Consider the following 18,752-nt stretch of genomic DNA (forward strand, 5'->3'; position numbering starts at 1 on the left):
CCTCTGGCCCTCCGGAGATTTGTTGAAGCCCGCACTGGCCCAACGCAACTTATCTCAGCGTGAGGGCAACTGTTTGACCTCTTGTGTGAGCTGTGGGATGAGAGCTCCCTCCACTGCTTGCTCTTTCACATATGTGACGCAGCAGCGGCAGCAAAGGAAAGGCCAGCCTTGCTTTGCGCAAGGCCTTTTGTAGGCCTTGAGCTATTGCAAGACCTTCATTCATTCATATAAGTTCATCTTTAATATATTCATTTATGCAAACGTATGTAAATTTATTCAAATTTTAAATGTAAATTAATTCTTCCCCCCCCCCGGCCCCCGACACAGTGTCAGAGAGCTGATGTGGCCCTCCTGCCAAAAACTTTGGACACCCCTGACCTAAAACATGAAGCTTAAAGTACTTTAACTGTAGTGCTGCTCTGAATGTTATGAATAAATAAAGAAAACAGAAGTCCATCACAATCCCCTCAGCTTTCTCTATTTCTACTGCAGGGTCCAAAACAGGATTCTGGATCTCATCCATGAGCCAACTGGGGCTCTTGGGTAATTAGAGAAGCAGAGAAAATAAAAATAAAAAGTTCTACAACTCATTGTTGTGCTAAGGTATAATCACTATTTTTAAGATTTCTGAGAATATCTTTTCTATACCATAAAGGTCTAAAGAGGAAGAATGAAACCTGTGATTTTAAAGTATGGTTTTCCCAACTAGCTACTCATGTCTAAGACAAAAATAAACCTCATTTTAGAATTGAGTTTTAGTCTCACACTGAAGAAAGGGACAGATTGTGGAAGTCACTTGAATAATAACCCACATCCTCCTCCCACATGTTTTTCATTATGCAGTTCTGTCTATGATTGGAAGTGTACTCATTGCAGAATGAAATCAAATTAAGATACAAAGTCAAGAAAAATGCAATAAATAAATTCAATAAATTTGCAAATCTATTCTAAATCAACCACTCTTATTTTTTTATCAGTGCAATACATGATTTTGCTGCTTTGTGCAATTGGTTGGCCTCAGGTACCATTTTTGTATACACTTTGTGGGGCAAATCTAAAACTGAAGCAATTTAAAAGCAAGAAAGAATTCCTAAACAACAGGAAAGTCTATATCAATACAGGATAAATCTGAAATTTGGTATACATGTGGTTCATGCTGTTTAAACTGGGGATCTTCCTGTTCAATCATAAGACTACATCAGCTCTGCTCTTTGGGATACAGAGAAAATGTGGATAAATGTAGTTCAAATAATTAAGGCCTGGCTAGTAAGAGTTCTCGCGTTTCCAGGTACTTAAGAGGTGTGTAAGAATCACTATCACATATGCAATGACACTTGAGTACCACACAAATATAAAATTCAAGATATTCTGTGCCAGACATACAATTGAAATTTGGTATGTTACACACAATCCAAGACTCCCTTCACTGCTTATAAAGTTTAAAATTTATATTTTGACATCTGGTGGTTAAAATATGCAATGTGATGTCTCTTTCAGAATATCTGTCTCAAGCAAAGAGCGAGTCAAACAATACATGGGATGGACTGAATGCTAATTTCCTGGTCACACATTTGAGCAAGCCTCATATCAGGGATCATTCTGGCAATCCTGAATGTACTTATGTTTTGAAACAGCATGAATATGCAATATCAAAGAACTATTGGAGATTTATGCCAATAAAGGTCTTCCTGACTAACTGTTGGAGATTTCTTCTTGTTTGTTTTAACAATTTCCAATTTCTACAATTTCTACTTTTTGGGAAGATCCCAAATTAGAAACATATCCACATTTGAAAAATATCAGCAGTAAATCACATATAAGTGACTGTAGTCTCATAAAAAATGAGGAATTTTACTCTGAACTCAAAAACAAAGCACCTTACCAGTTATACCATTTGATTCCTTCTGTAGATTACAGTACCAAAGTCTGTTCACTGGGTCACATCCTTGTCGTATGGATAGCAAGACATATTGCCCATCATCAGATACCTAAAATTTATCAAAATTAATACAAATATTGAATTTAAAATATAACAACATTATTCAATATGTCTCCTAGTTTTCCTGAAAAGCATGATAAGAGAGCAGAATAAAGACATCAAGTGACAAAATTATGTACCGAACTTTAAAGATGACCAACAGTTTTTATGTTTGACAAATATATAGGAATTTCCTTTGAAAAATGGGAAAACCATGGGACAGACGCACTTAGTCCTTCATGTTGATCCTACTTGTCAGTTATACAGAAATACAGGAGATAATTTCAAATGCAGTGTTATGACTCAATTGTGTATTCTAATACAGTATAGTTGACTGAAATTAAAATCAGGCTGAAAAACTCATTTTAATTCCTCTCATTTATGAACCCAATATGTTATGGGCAGTCATGCCCACCTGAATTTATTATGAATTTGTTATGCTAAATGCAATGTGGCAGTAGACAGAGTTAAAAATTATACTGACAGATCTTTACTGAACATAATCACTCGACAGAAAGCATCCCAAATTAATTATATCATATCATCACTGAAATGCAAATTTCTAAAAGATCAGCAGAGTGCAATTTTTTAAAGTTCAAATCTAATTTTGTCCCATTTCCTCTTTCATGGTGGAGGGGAGCCCTTATATATCTGCATACTCTTTTTATAATGCTGCTGAATGCTTACAATAAATCTCTCCTTAGAGCACTGTTCTTCTCTTGGAAGACCATGCCACACATCTATAAGTCATGATCTGAGGTGGGACACACCAACGGCACATTCTTTAAGTTTTAAAGGAATGAGAAAAATGGCAAAAGTATAGAAAGAGAAAAAGACAAAAGGAGAGGGTGAAGCAGAGAACCAAGAGCACATGTCATGCTCTAGGATCTTACACCTAGAATTGACCATGCTACAGATTAGAGCAGGTTCTAGTCTGCTCAATTTAATTCATTCACAGGATCTGTACTGCATATATATCAGTTTCTCTACTGTTTTATATAGTGCTGATCAGAAGCCAGCACTATGTTTACACAACAGGGGGTTATCCCCAGGTGGTATGTGTATGCTTGGTTTTCTTCCAGCATTGTACACAAAATTGCATGGACAAGCTTTGCTTCTCTACCCACTTCAAAGATTATTCATTAAAAAGAATTATACTTTGCTTTTAGTATAATGATAGAGCCACTTCACAAATCTATGATATTAATGTTCACAACAAATGTAATTTTAAAAACCCATTCACTCCAAGAGCATATATTTTCACCTACTCCATAGTCAGCATTTGTACCATAGGAAAGAGAAAGGTGGCGATACTGGAACTGAATGGAAGTTAAGATGCAGAGGAAAACACAAGTCAGTAAACATACAAATAAATGCACCATTTCAGATCACCTCCTATAATTCCCAGATGTTTCATTGTAGACATTATAGAATAGCAATAGGATAATAAAATTTGAATTCTGCAATGACCTAATTTGTACGTACAAACACGGGCTCCAAATTCAATCAGATAGCAATTTTTTTTGGGGGGGGGGGGAACGGGACACGACAGACCCTACCCAAACCCTTGAAGATCTACTAACAGTCAGAGTAGGCAATACTGGGCTAGATGGACCAAAGCCTTGAATTTCTATATCTAGCTGTGCTCAGTATACAAATCCTAATCCACATTTTTTGCTTTCTTAAAAATCTGTCCTAGCAGTCACGAATTATAATAGTACTGTCAGGAGATACACATTTTGTAATTGGAGGGTCACCATACCCCTGAAATTCTGAAGCCAAAAAAGATAGAAGAAAAACATGCGTTTACGTCTACTTTTTAAGTGTTTGATGTTCACATACAATGTAACAGGCACAGTATGGACAATTTGCAAAGAAGTACAATATATAATGTTGGATAATAGAAGGGCTCTCTCTGTAACGGCCTCAACCTTACTCATTCAAGTTTATGCCGTCAAGAAGAAAGCTAATGCACATGGGAGTAGAGATAATTACCCCTGCTAATTGGGTAAGAGGCACTTTTTCAAGTGGGTGCTCCCTTTTTTAGCAGGGGGAGAGTAACTGGCCCACCTCACCCCAGCACTGTCTGTTCTAGTGGCTGTCTGCTGGTATTCCCTGGCATCTTTTTAGATTGTGAGCCCTTTTGGGACAGGGAGCCATTTACGTTATTTGATTTTTCTCTGTAAACCGCTTTGTGAACTTTTAGTTGAAAAGCGGTATATAAATACTGTTGATTGATTGATTGATTGATAATGTACACAGATCAGATGAGAAGGAAGACCATTTGAAAACCAGCTATCTCAATCATTTTCAACTTATATGTGTACATTATTGTTGCACCAATGGCTTTAAATATCTTCTGATAAATCATGCCATTAACAAGTGTTATAAACAGTCTGAACGATGGTGTATCGTCTTAACCTTGGGTTACCTGGATCAGGAGGATGAAGTACATAACTTCCTGAGCCATGTACTCATCTCCAAATACTATACTGTGGTTCACATTGTGGGCCGCATTAGTGAGAAGCTGCCAAAACAACCCCTCTGGATTAAGACATGCAAGGCTGTAGATTACATCTAATTTAATTTTTTTAAAAATATGTGACTAGAATAAGTTGCACATCTTGGAAGGTGAGCTCTATTATAAACCCTACAGAGAATGTTGAGGTTTTCAGCAAGTAGCAAGGTTTCATTTCATAGCAATTTGACATGGGGAAAAAGTGACCCAAAGTAGTAAATGATACCCCAGCACTTTGCAAGTGACAAATGCATCTAGCACAGTAGTTCCCCAACTGTGGGTTTGAACCCACTGGTGAGTCAACACCACCAGTGGGTCTTGGTGGGTCGCGTAAGAGTGATGGAAAGATCAGATAACTAAATTGCCTCAAGCCGTTATTCAAAAATCAGAAAGCTGCAAATTATCCTGCAACAAGCTAAGCTCCTGCAGTTTTCAAGATAGTGAAGTCTGGTAAACCTAAAGAGTGTCGTTTTAAAAGGCGGGTCTTGGTACTAAAAGTTTGGGAACCACTAATCTAGCATCTCTTCCATTGAGTTCATGTTCAAAATTACTTCTAAACTCATTCAGCCTTCACTTTATCAAAGAAAAAAAATGTTTTTGCAAGTTTTCTTTTTGAGCTATTGCAGCGATTTTTGAGCACATCTAATGAGCTTTGCTTCAGCATTCCCTGCTGGACCAGTGAATAGTTGATAATAGTTTGCTTAATGCGATTCCCAGAACACATTTTTAATTTAATCCCCCAACACACACTGCTGGTGGGGTGCCAATTAAGTTTGTCTTCATCTACAGCTGCCTTTACATCAATGTGCTTAGAAACTCAAAGGAATTAAAGAGTAACAAGGCAAGCGTTGTTGACTGGTGTGTTTAAAAATTACATCCTCAGCTATTATACTGAAGACAAACAAACAAGGTAGAGTATTGGTGGCCAATTTATACAATGAGCAGAAAAAGAAAAGGTAGTCTCTTTGCAGATCTCTGAGTACTTTCAAACCTCACTACTGTTGCTTCCCTTGCTTCCATTTCTACAGTTCATGCACAGCCCTGCCAGCCCCTGCCATTACAATACTTTTAGTTCTTCTATCAGAAAAATTAAACCCCAAACCACCAGCCAGAAGTGCAGCAAGCAGGGTGGCGCGGTAAGTACGGCACACTCCATAATCACCATGCAAGTGCCCCCCAGAGGGGGAGTGATGGTACATTGCCATCGTTGCCCCAAATGGTTCTGACGCAAGGAAGAGAGGTTGCTTACACGGCGTATTGCGGAGCATGCCATACTTGCCACGCTGCCCCCCTCTAGCTCTGCTTCTGCCACCAGCTATTATCTTTATAAATTGCTGATTCCAATTGAAACACTACTGAGCTTTCCAACAGAAACATTGCTCTGATCACATAACACCCATCCAATGAAACAGAACAAATGTATTAAAGCACACAAGCAAAACAGGTTGATTCAGGAGTTGGACTGTATTCCCATAAAGCATTCTTGTGACGGTCAGTGTCCTTTAAGAAAAAGGAGTCCCAGGGAGATGGAATCAGCTATACTAGGTGGCAAGCTTAGTAACCAGATTTCTAAGAGAGTGGTGTTGGGTTTCAGACACACCTGGAAATACTGCTACTCCTTTCCAAAATGTTTGGGGGAAGGCTGGAGCTGTTTAATAGTGACTGAAATGCATTCTGAACCAGTCTGCAAGTTTTATATTTTTTTGTTGGATCACCACAGGTGACACTTTTCCTCCATCACTTTAACTTCCTGCTAGGAAAGGCATCAATTTCGATATGTCATAGTTTCAATAAAAGGCAAAAGTTAGAAAAGGGCAAGCCTTATTGTGCTCCCTGTGGCATTTGGTGGACTACCGTGAGATACAGGAAGTTGGACTAGATGGGCCTGTGGCCTGATCCAGCGGGGCTCTTCTTATGTTCTCTCTCTGTCCAGCACTCTACTTTGTCCTTATCCCTCTCCTAATCCGCAGCACACTACTTTTCCTAGCCTGTTTACCTTGTATAAAATTGCTAGAACTCGCCCATTCCTTACTCTCTTTCTCAGTTCTCTGGTTTCTCTGATCACTTTTTCATCGACCATCGATTTCTCCACCCTCTTCCCTGTGTACTGTCCCTCCCATCTCACCCTCCCTCCCTCCCTCCTCACCCAAACTGATCTGTCTCCGCAACACACTTTTATCTGGTCCGAGATACACTTTAGATTTCAGTTCCAGGCCAAATGCAATCTTACTTCCTGCAGAGGAGACTGCTAACCAAGACCCCAAATGATTCCATTTCCATTCCCCAGCACTTTTCATCGCCCAGCACATTCCCCAGCATTCACTGATGTGAACGCACCACAACAGCTCATACAACTGGTGCCAAAGATTTCATTGCTGCTGCAATTGTCACAAATTCCTTAATACAATGTTTTTCAAAATGTGGGTTGAGATTCATTTCAATGTGTATTTTATTTTTAATATATTAAGACTTGATGCTACTACGGTATGTGATTGCATTTGGGAAAATGTTACAGATCTGTACTTTTAACAGGCTACTATGTATATGCTTCTAACAATGATAGTCAATGTGGTTTCCTACTGGGAAAGAGAGAATAGGATTGCAGCCTGTGGGATGTTTGGAGAATTTTTTTGTTTAAACAGATCAGCTTGGGAGGGTTGGGAGGGTCTTTATTTTAAATTAATTTTTAAACTTACATTTATTGTAAACTTTTAATTTACTTACTTAAAATAATTTAATTTTGTCATGTGGGGGTGCTAAAAGTTTTCCTGTTTGATGATGTCACTTCCAGGCATGACATCACTTCCAGGTAAATTATTATTATTTTCAGTGGGTCCCAACAGATTGTCATTCTAAAAAGTGGGTCCTGATGCTAAAAGGTTTGAGAACCATGGCTTTAGTGCATTACAATATAGATAAAAGCACCAATTCTGACTACCACTAACTATTACTTCATTAAGGACAACGCACAATGATCTTTCAGGTCAACACATCAAGGCTGTGCGCTCTTATGTTCAGCAACATGTGCCTCTGGCTGATGCAAAATGAACTTTTTCTTAACAACAAACATCTCTAAACTATATCTGAAAGAAAGCATGCTTCCTAGGCTCCTGTCTATTTGCCATATTATTTGAAAGATGGCTTCTTCCCCATCTCCTACATACTGTTGGCATCCTTCAGTCTCGGAAGACTATGGTATCGTGCTCTGAATGGTGGTTCTGGAACAGAGTGTCCTCTCCAGTGCGCGAAGCCTGGGTAAAGTAGATATGGAGGATAGACTGTTACCCATGCAGCAAATCCCCCCACTCCATGTCGCTGAAATGGTCCAATGGAAAGGCAGTGGCCAATATGGTTGGTTCCAGTGGCATCGCAGGAGTTGCCAGAACGTGACTGTGTTCAGCCATGAACTGCCTCAGGGTCTCCATAACTGGATGTAGCCACAAGGCAGTGGCGGTTTGGGATCAGAGTTTTCCTTCTCTTAGATGAGCTGCGTTCCCAGGCTAATGAGTCCCATCTACCTGGTGGCTGTTAGTCGCCTCTTACGACAAGTACAGCCAAACTGAGGGCCTATTCTTATCCCCCAGCCCCCAGGTATGTATCTCCTACATACATATCAGATATAGTGGTACATTTTATAATAATTTAATGTAATTTCTTATATTACTCCAGGAATTAGAACTGGAATGAAAAAGAAAAGCACAGGTTCATTTAAAATATCCAGATTTGTCCTTCTCCCTCCTTAACTCATGCAACATGCACACAGCGTCAAATCATCATTCTACAGTGCCCTCTTCTGGCAGCTGCCTCAAACTCATTTCCTTGACTCATTTCCTTCTAGCCTCATTTTGTACACAGTAGCTAACATATGGGAGAACACCAGTGTCATCACCTTTAAATTTGGGATGCCATAACTAATCTACATTTACTTCAGAAGGAAAGGTTTCAGGAAGAAATTGTCTTGGCTAAAAACCTGAAGAAATAGATCAAAGCACTACAGAGAATGAATGCATGAAGACTCTCCCAGGAACACACTGCTATAGCCCAACTCCATGCTGATGATGTGCTCACTTCAGCCTGTCCTTTGTCTGTAGCCACGAATGCTGAATGCAGGAAGAGTTTCTCCCTGTGGCTGCCACTCTGAACATTTCAGGGAAGCTCTCCTTTGTTTCAACATTTGTTACTAGAGGCAAATTCTGAATGCACTGAGAGCAGGGGGAGGACTAAGTACATGTGTCATTGATGGAGGTGGGACTAGCACAGCGCAGTCATGGGAAGCCTCTCATATGTTTACTTCCCATAGGGCAGTGACCACCTGAATAGGACTTAAGGCACATCAATATACTACAATAAACAGCAATAAACAATACTAAACATCAATAAACTACAAAACAGTCTTTGCCTGATGCCTAAAATATAATAAAGGCTGCACCGGGGGATCTCCCCAAGAAGAGAGATCCATAATCAGGTGAATCTACAAAAAATGTTCTGTGTCCACCAGCCATACATCAAACACTCCACAGCTGAGGGCACCTAAAGAGTGCCTTTTGGAAGAAAAGCAAGAAAGAGACAAAAAGGAAGGTAATTATTAGGTTGGTGGAATATTTGGTTGATTCCTTTGCCTAGCTCCTCCCAAGCTCTCTCTAACTCTCTAACGTAGACTGCCATGTAGATCTGCAAAATGTAGACCTTTGGAACACATATGTGTATTTTTATATTTATTGAACACTGCTACTCAGCATGCATGTTCCTAAAAAAAAAGAAAGAAAGAAAGAAAAGAAAAAGAAGAAACTTGTAAAATTAGCAGGCCATAAAATAATAAAATGTGATTGGATTGGACCTTGAACATCATCCAGTCCAACGTCCTGCTCAGCACAGGTGACTACAGTATCCCTGACAGATGGCCATCCAGTCTCTGCTTGAAAAACTCTAGTGAGAGAGCAAAACCTCTATGCCCACAACTGCATAGACAACAGGCTGTTGTTGGCTGAGGCAGGTTGTTTCAGTGCTAGACAACTCTCACATTTATGCTACTGTCAAGCCAGATTTCTCGCATCCTGTATTTGCACCTCTGACTTTTTGTTCCTATGTGCACGACTTTACATTCGCATCTGTATCTTGTTGGTATGGGCCAACTGGTAGAGCCTGTCAAGATCATTTTGAATCATAATTCAGTCTTCCAGGATGTTAGCCATCTCCACCAATGCTGCCTCATCTGCAAATCTGATAACCATTTCTTCTACTACATCAACCAGATCGTTAATAAAAACGTTCAATAACACAGGGTCTTCTCTCCAGCATCTATCACCATTTCCCCACCTCCTCCATGCAGCAGGTCTACCACTTTCTTGACCTTTCAGATATAACACAAAACCCCCTTTGTGTTGTCTTTCGCATAACTCTAGGCCAGTGGATCTCAAACTGGCGGGTCACGGGCAGGGGAAGGCAGCAATGCAATCCCCAAGATCACATCGCTAAGGGTGGCAGCTTTTACTCACACAGGGCTGCAGAACATTGCAGGAGGTGCAGGGAGCCCTGCGCAGCCCTCTGCAGGGATCCTGAGGCTTGGAATGTCCGAAACAAGAGATCGCAAAGCACCTCCTGGAAACCAGAAGTGCTTTGCACTCACTTTTTCTGAATATTCCAAGCCTTGGGGAGCCCTGCAGAGGGCTGCGCAGAGCTCTCTGCCCCTCCTGCAACATCCTGCAGCCCTGAGTAAAAGCACCCCCCTTTGCCCCCCCTTAATGAAGCAATCCTGGGGATCATGTCGCTTCCCTTGCCCCTCCCCCACAAAAACTTAGGGAGTAAATCTCCCTAAAAGTTTGAGAAACACCACTCTAGGGCTTTCAAAGGTATAACTGTACAAACACAAAATACTCCATCTCCTTGCCTCCCTATTAGCCCTGTCACAACAGCAGTTCAGAAAATCAGTGCACATTAACCCATCAGATCTATTGGTAGCATTGCTGGGTCACCTGGAAGGAACAGTGGAATCTAATAAGGAGGAATTATTGCAGTACTCTGTAAAGATGGCCAAGGTTTTTAAAAATAGAGACATTACTCCTTTGTTATGTGAGGGACTGGTGAAAGTCTGGGGAATAGCAGAAACATCTAAACTACCTGATTGTATGACTGAGATATGGAAGGCAGAAAACTACTGTTTTATGACTATCTGGCTCCCATTTATTGCATTTCTGAAAGTAAGATACAATATAGAGAGCAATTAGAATTTATGAACATAAGACAAGCCTGTTGGATCAGGTCAAAGGCCCATCTAGTCCAGCATCTTGTTTCTCACAGTGGTCCACCAGATGCCCCTGAAAAGACCACAAGCAGGAGAGGAAGCCACATCCTACTTTTCACTGCAGCTGATATTCAGAGGCATATTTCTGCTAAACCCGTGCACAGTCATCACAACCAGTGGCCACTGATAGCCGTTAATTTGACCATTTCCATTTTAAGCCATCCCAGCTACTGGTCATCATCATATCTTGTAGCAACCAATTCTACAAGACTAATGGAATTCTGCAGAAGTATGTCCTTTGTCTGTCCTAAACCTTATTCAAAAAATTAATTATAATTAATTTTACATGGTTTTTGTATAACGTGCTCATTTATTTATAGCTATTTTTACAAATAATGTATTGGCATATGTTGGGAGAAATGTAGCAAAATTATATGACCCGTTAAAAATATATCACATATCAATCATGTTGCACCCCCTGCTTCTCAGAAACAGCATGTAAAGTGGAACTTGTGTCACCCTCCCTGCATGATAAAACCCTCTGCTGATCCGCCAATTTTCCTGGAACTATCAAAGCAAGGGAAGCACACACTCGCCTCTACTATCAACCAAAGGACTAAGGGGTACCAGAATGCTTTTGAGTTATCTATTATAAGTTTCCTTGGGGATCATTTTGATCAAAAGAGAGGACATAAATATTCAGAATAAAAGTTCACAGGATGCCCTGATTCATTTAATAACTATTTTTGCAAGACTACCTGACAGAAAGTGAGAATGAAAGTAATAATAAAATATCCCAAGCAGGTGGATGAAGCTAGTAAAGTGCCTTTAATTAACAACAGATGTTGTGGGTATATGATGCCTCCCCAAGATATGTAATCAAAAGTTAATTCCTTCACATAAAACATACACCTTGAAAAGCATACAAACTCCTGTCACTACAGTCGGGTTTAATGACCTAGTTGAAAATAGCAAACACAGGCATCAGTCAAGTTTTACAGCCAAGAATGTCTGAAGTCACAGCAAAACACACTAAGGTCACATTCTTAACCAACCTTCCAGTACTGACATAAGGGCAATGCAACCCCAAGGTAAAGCAACAAACATTGCCTTACCTTGATGAGGCCTCCCGTGAAGGAGGGAATGTGCCTGTGGCATAGCACACAGCCATAGCCATAGCACACTTCTGGATCTAGTTGTGGATCCAGAGATCCACACGCAAAGCAGCAACATTCCTCAACATACTCATGGAATCTTATACACAGAGAGAGTGAAGGTTCGCTGGACTATGGAAGAAACATTTATGGTCCAAGCAAGAGTAAGAAACTAAAAGCAGCAGCAACTAGAACTAGTGCTTAAAGGCCCACTTTTTAAAATTCTCTTTTTTTCCTTTGCTCAACAGCAACACAGTTGTGTTCTGAACAGTTATGGAATATTCTGAAAGGAAATTTGAAATATTACACGAATTGTTCATTATGTATGAAAATGAAGTGTCCACCTGATGCTTTTGAAGCTTTCCTCAGATCTGTCACTCTCCTCAATCCATGACAGGCATACAGAGTATGATCCAAATTCTCAAATGGGCACAGGCTTCTCCCCAAGTACAGTCGTGCGTTGCTTAACGACAGGGTTGAGGACAGGCACCCATGTCATCACGCGAGGCTTGACTTTAAACTTTAAGTTAAACGAAGCTTCCAAAGTCAAAGGAGGACAGCTCTCCCCTTGCCTGTGGAGGTTTTTCTGAACCTCTGTGAGGCTCAGAATGGCTGAAACAGCCGAAAAGATGTGACTTCCGGTTTCCTCAGGAAACCACAAGTGATGTTTTCTCACCTTATAAGGCATTCGGAGGCCTGGGGAAGCCCAGGCCTTCCAAAGGCCTCCAAATGTCTTATAAGGTGAAAAATGTCACTTCCATTTTCCCAAGGAAAGTGCAAGTTGCATCTTTTTGACTGTTTCAGCTATTCTGAGCCTTTCAGTGGCAGCACACAAATGCGCACTGCCTCTGCAGTGCTCCGAAAAGCCTCCAGATGCAAGGAGAATGCAGATCCCCTTGGCTTCGGAGGCTTGGGGGTTAGGGGGACAGGTACCAGCAGTGGCCGTCGCATATGTGAGCTGTCGCTCGTCGGAACGCCACTAAGCGACGTTCACTTGTACAGTGTTTGCTTGAGCAGATACACTCAAAATGTTTCAAGCCAGTTTCAAGACTGTGCAGTTTCAAGACTGCACATCAGTGTGCAGGAAGGGTGTCTTTTTGGGGGGAAGGGGAAAAAAAGCCTCTTAATGTGGATTAACGTGTGCATCAGGTATGGAGTTCACAGGTATGGAGCAATATCCTTTCCAGTTAAATGAAAAAGTGCTGCTGAGTAACCAGCAGATACAGGGGAAAAATGATTAAGTACAGGCAGCAAATGAAATAGAGGAAAGTGGTGATTTCTGTGGACTATTTAATACCCTCCAAAACAGCAGCATTAATATCGCAGATCAAACATCACAAAAATTTGGTATAGTCAAAATGAGTTCAGTTATACATTTCAGTGTAACAGAACTGTACCATATCGCTTCCATAAAACTTGGTATACCATAATTTGGTATACAGACTGCTTTTGTCTTCTTGTTCTTGGGCAACATAATGGAGAACAAAGTAAACCCTCTTATTTAACAAGAAATCTTCTGAACCAGTGAATATATTTAAGATTACTTTCTTATCTGCTGCACTTCTAAAACATCATGTGTACAATGACTGTATGCCTTCAAACAAGATGAAATGCATCATACCTCAGCTCCACCCATCCACTTTGGCTCATGAGGGAATTCGGCACATAAAACATCTTTTGATTGGTCAGTTCCCAGGACATGATAGTACAACTTCTGGTGCAGGTTAGTTGACGTCTCAGTGCCTAGGGCAAAAAACATATTTAATGACACATACATATGCTGTGTTCTAAACATGACTTGTTATTAGTATGAAAAATCTGCAAGCTTCACACTTCCACACATCAGAAAGTTATTTATTTGGCAAGGTAACAAAAGGAACACCCATTAATTAGCAAAGTAATAATTGCACAATATTCATCTCTTTGCTGAACATACAGAAACTTGGTATGAAGAAACTGCATCATTTCTTTGATGGGTATAATTTTTTCTTTCAAACATTAAATAAATTTATTCAAGCTCTACTCTTTTCAAATCACTGTTCATGATGTCACTATTGCACTGTAAGCAATATTGTACCTTTGTTATTAATTTAAATGATTTATATCCCACCTTTCCCTCCAAATAATCCAGGCACCCAAGCTGGAGTACAACATAGTTGAAAAACAGTGAAGTGCAAAATAAGAATGAACTATAAAATGCAGTACCCATACAGAACAGTGCAATAAAAAAAATTGTAACAAAACACAGAATACAACCACAACGTCCAAAGGCCACTAACTTTATCTCTGCACATGTTTAGGTTACAGTGAACCAGCAACATAAAATGTTCACAAATATTTTCCTGTCAGAAAATGAGAGATCACTTTGACTGGAACTTAAACCTCATACTGGCTGAAATGAACCTGTGCTGTCATGGTATGCAAGTTGATTTTGAAGAACTCTTAGGAGCTAAAGAAGCCAGGGACAACGAGCCCAGGAGCAGAGTTGCAAAACCAAGGGAGACAGAGGAAGCAATTCAGTACAGAAGGGGAACCCAGATGGAAGAGGCAGAAGCAAGAGAAAATGACAGGTTCATTCATGAACTATACCTGAATGCAACTCACCATCACTTTTCCCATCTTGCTTTGGATAGCAATTGTAGAACATGCCCTTGCCATCATGGGTCCAAGACATACAACTGAATTTTACCATTTCCAACGTGTCTGGAAGTTCTGTGGCACCATCCACCTTCATAAATTTAATTGTTACCCAGTCTGACCCACTGGAACTCAAACCATATGCAAAATATTCACCATCTTCACTGAATGCATAGCCTGCCAATAAAAACATTCCATATAATTAATGTTCACATTCAAAATGTTCCTCTTTATATTCTCCTATACAGCTTTCCAGCATTTACTCTCAGCACGTGTGGCATTTAAAAACAAAGAACTTCCAGAATTCCCGTCTCATGTCTGTTGTGCAGCTTGACAATACACAGGAAGGTGTCCCTAATGATGCATTTTGAAAAATCTGTTACACTGACCTCGCAAAGCCACAGTGCCATCATCAGAGAGTTTATTTGGGTCAAGAAATACTTTCGCATCAGCCTCCAAGGAATCTTGCACATATAATACTCGTTGGTTCTGAAGTCCAGAATTATAAAAGTGAAAATACCTAGGACACATATGAAATATGTGAAAACAAATATCTCAAACTTTATGCACAGGAACCATGTGAATACAGAAACACAGTAGTAGTAGCAAAGTTAAAATACTGAGAAGTGCACAAATGTTCTCAGCTCAGAAGCTGTGAGTTCGTCATTTTATAAGTTAGAATTCAGTTTCATCACTCAAGTTGATTAGAGTCCATGGGCTGAATCCTAAGTTTAGTTAGTCAAGATTAACTAAACTTAGGACATAACCCAATATCAGAATAAAGTCACTTAAAATGCTTTGACAAAATACATAGAGCATTTGCCACAACTGCTTTATGAGAAGTACTGATTTACTACATGGTCTCTACCATGCACTTACTAAAGAAAGATTGGCAGCCCAATCCTATGCTGGCTTCATACGGCACGGTCAGTGCATGTGCCATTGCAACCTTGCCATAAGGCACACTGCACCAACAGAGAGGCCTCTCCTACTAGCAGAAAGGCATGCACTGCCCCCCCTGCCAGACAGAGGCAAGCACCTGCCAGAGCAAATAGGCTCTCCGCTGGATGTTGTGGGGGAGTGGACTGGGGACGTGGTGTTTTTGGGCAAGGAGGACAGTGAATAAGGCTCAGGAGGGAGTGGGACAGTGGAGGAGGCTGCCTCCCAAACCTGAAAGCTTGAAATGGGGCAGTTCACATTTGCGCCAGCTATAGAGCTGGCACGGATCTCAGTAGCCCCATACAGGCTACTGGGGCTTCACCCAGGGTAAGAGGACAAAGGTCCACCTACCTCAAGGACCTTTAACACCCACAATTTCCATGCTGGATGCAGCAGAAGCTGAACTGCTCCTGCTGCACTGAAGGGTGGGAATTTGATTAGGATTGGGCTGTAAGGCAGATTCTTGATTAGTGCTGCCATGCAAAAACGAACTCCCTTACAGATGGACACTAAGGCCCCCTTTACATCATTGGCATGACTGCCACATATAAGGCATATATCAGGTGGGTAGTACTCTGTATAGGAAGCTACTTGTGTGAAAAAGCATCTAGGATGGTTATATTCAGGCTGATTATAAGCATGCCAGCAAGCCCCGTTTGGGAGGGGTCCTTTGCGAGAGCATTTTAAAATTCTTATTATCTGTGAGCCGCCTTTGGCAAGAAAGGCAGCATAAGAATCATTTGGAATAAAAAAAAATAAAATATCCCTTTTAAAAATTCTTACATACCTTTTTCCTTTCTTGAAATGACAACTGTACTTGGGATAGTCATATAGTTCAGTCATCCTCTCTTTAAAAAGCCCTCGGGCAGTGCATTGTTCAAGAAAGGGCACTGTGATCTTATTTTGTGCTTCTACAAAGGCCTTAAAAAAAACAAAAACAAAGTTACTATAGTAAGACAAATATTGTATAAGCAACAGTGAACTGACTGACCTAGACAGTCCCGAAAAATAAGTTATGCAATGATGGGGTGTTACCTTACAATTACAGTCTCAAAAGAGGAACTGAGCATAACTAAACTTTTTTTCCAGAAAAGTTGACAGCTAATGCCATTGCAGAACTACCAACATTAAGCAATGCTGCTCTGCAAGGCACATAAAAGAACATATCTTTTGATCATTTAATTTTCAGCAACTTGACCAGTGCCCCTATATTACCTACCTTTAATTTCAGCATCCCATGTGAAAATACATCAAAGTTTTGGGTCGGATATTGATGAAAGATGACTAGGCACTAGCATAAATAGTTTATCATCCTTTCGTCAATGACTGTACAGTTTCTCAACCTGCTTTTCAAGTGTTACAACAACCTCAATGGACTTAGACAGAACCACTCCATGTAAAAACATACACAGAAACTGCCATGCATCTGCCATTTTTTCACCATCTTGACTGAACACATTGAAAAGCTGGATAAAAGAGACTTATGGAATTCTTAAGCTGAGCCCTACTTAACTTTATGAAGTGCTTAGACCAGGTATGTCAAACTCGTTTCATACAGAGGGCCAAAGTTAGCATTCAGGACGCCTGCTGAGGACTGGAAGTGGCGTCATTAACCAGAAAGTGACATCATTAAGCAGCTGATGGCCAGAAATCAGCACTTTGTTCTCATTAAATGTGAATGACAGAAGAGAAAATACACAAATCTTGATCATATTTCAAGATATGGAAGAGCCCAATTTTCTGTGGGGTGCTGTTTCAGCAGTAACACCTCAGGACTGCTCAGCAGCTGAGAGCCTGAGGGCCTGATAAAAAGCTTCTAGGGGCCGCATCCGGCCCCCGGGCCTTATGTTTGACACCCCTGGCTTAGACATTGCTTCCAGGAACTGCTTGGGGTATATTAGCACTTTTGTCCAAGGAGAAAGGAACAAATATAGCTTAGTACCCATTTCACAGCTGGAGATTCTACAATAGTCCTGTTATTAAGGATATAAGTATATGCCTGAAGATCACACCTATGTCTGTTTAGTAATATATAGTTGCTAAGTCAGCCCACTTCCATTTAGGTTTCAAATACATGTGCAAAATGTTGCACCAGGAGTCACTTGATCACAACCACTAGTTCCCTCTACACTAGAAAACATGCAAGGTTCACAAATAGATAAGCCTTTTCAAGCCTGTTGAAATGCTAAAACTGTGAACCTTTCAGTTAGATGAAAATACTTCATGGAAATTAGACTGCAATAAGTTTTATAAACAGCCATTATACAGTTTACAAATTATTATTATTCATATTGCAGTTATATCCTTCAAAAGACAAGCTTACTAGCTTAAAACAAGCTGTTCTGAAATATATGAAATAAATAAATTTGAAGGTACAAAAAGAGACAAATGTTACAAAGTTACTGTCTCTCTCCCCTTTTCAGCTCTATAGCAATAATGAAACTTCATGGAGAACTTTAGTGCCTGCCAGCTATGAACATAATCCGAGGGGTGCAACTATTACATGTCATTAGATAGCCAGCGTGAAGGGCCAAGGCAAATTAAAGCAAATCTACGGCAGGGAAGACCATATACCATACTGAATCCTGCAGACACTTAGGTACCAGCAAAATTCCATTTAATCCTGAATTGGTAACAGCCAGCTCAAGGAGTTGTTTGTTTCCCTATAATATAGGAAGCAGAATAATCTTAAGATTATATTATTTTAACAATGTACACTCCAACCTTCAGTTTTCCAAAATATGCAGAGCATCTCACTTCCAATAAAAACACATAAATGTGTCCGTGCGTGTGACAAGCTTGCAATTTACAAAAACTCCTGACTCATCCCTAAAAGTCTTAAGACCCCAGCAATTTTTCTTCTCCTATAGAACTATTAAAGGACAAACAGCCCTTGATTCAGTAGCACAACTCTGCACCAAAACAAAAACAGGTCACATGGAAGTGCTTTGCTGGATCCCTGACCAGACCAAAATACAGTCCTAGTTTGCCAAGTTCCTTGGTAACTGTCCATTACTGACTTACTTATGTTTGGCACTAAAACCAGTAGGAAAGAATTTAGCATGAAAAGAAGCTTACTGAAGGCACACACAATATTCCAGATAGTCCTGCTCATCTTGTTATATCAGTTATGAGAGCAGAACAGATTACAGACCGGACCGGCTGTGTAGAAACATGATAAAGGCACACACTTGTCAGGCAACAGGATGGCTGGTTGAACAAGCAGGTGATGCCATTTGCTAGTCAATTTTTCACAAAGCATACACACAAACACAGAGGTATTTC

At 40.3% G+C, this 18,752-nt stretch overlaps 1 protein-coding gene across 1 annotated transcript in view; it reads right to left on the reverse strand.

Annotated features, from left to right (window-relative positions):
• The window catches only part of PREP (prolyl endopeptidase), a 73,515-nt gene that overhangs the window by 43,717 nt on the left and 11,046 nt on the right, over nt 1-18,752 (reverse strand). The window contains exons 3-7 of the mRNA XM_066610227.1: nt 16,255-16,388; nt 14,918-15,048; nt 14,496-14,705; nt 13,513-13,634; nt 1,883-1,988 (exon numbers count right to left, since the gene is read on the reverse strand). Of these exons, the coding sequence (XP_066466324.1) occupies nt 1,883-1,988; nt 13,513-13,634; nt 14,496-14,705; nt 14,918-15,048; nt 16,255-16,388 (703 nt within the window). The remainder of the gene's footprint in view (nt 1-1,882; nt 1,989-13,512; nt 13,635-14,495; nt 14,706-14,917; nt 15,049-16,254; nt 16,389-18,752) is intronic.

The sequence above is a fragment of the Tiliqua scincoides genome, chromosome 1 (genome assembly GCF_035046505.1).
Source record: "Tiliqua scincoides isolate rTilSci1 chromosome 1, rTilSci1.hap2, whole genome shotgun sequence".
NCBI lineage: Eukaryota > Metazoa > Chordata > Lepidosauria > Squamata > Scincidae > Tiliqua > Tiliqua scincoides.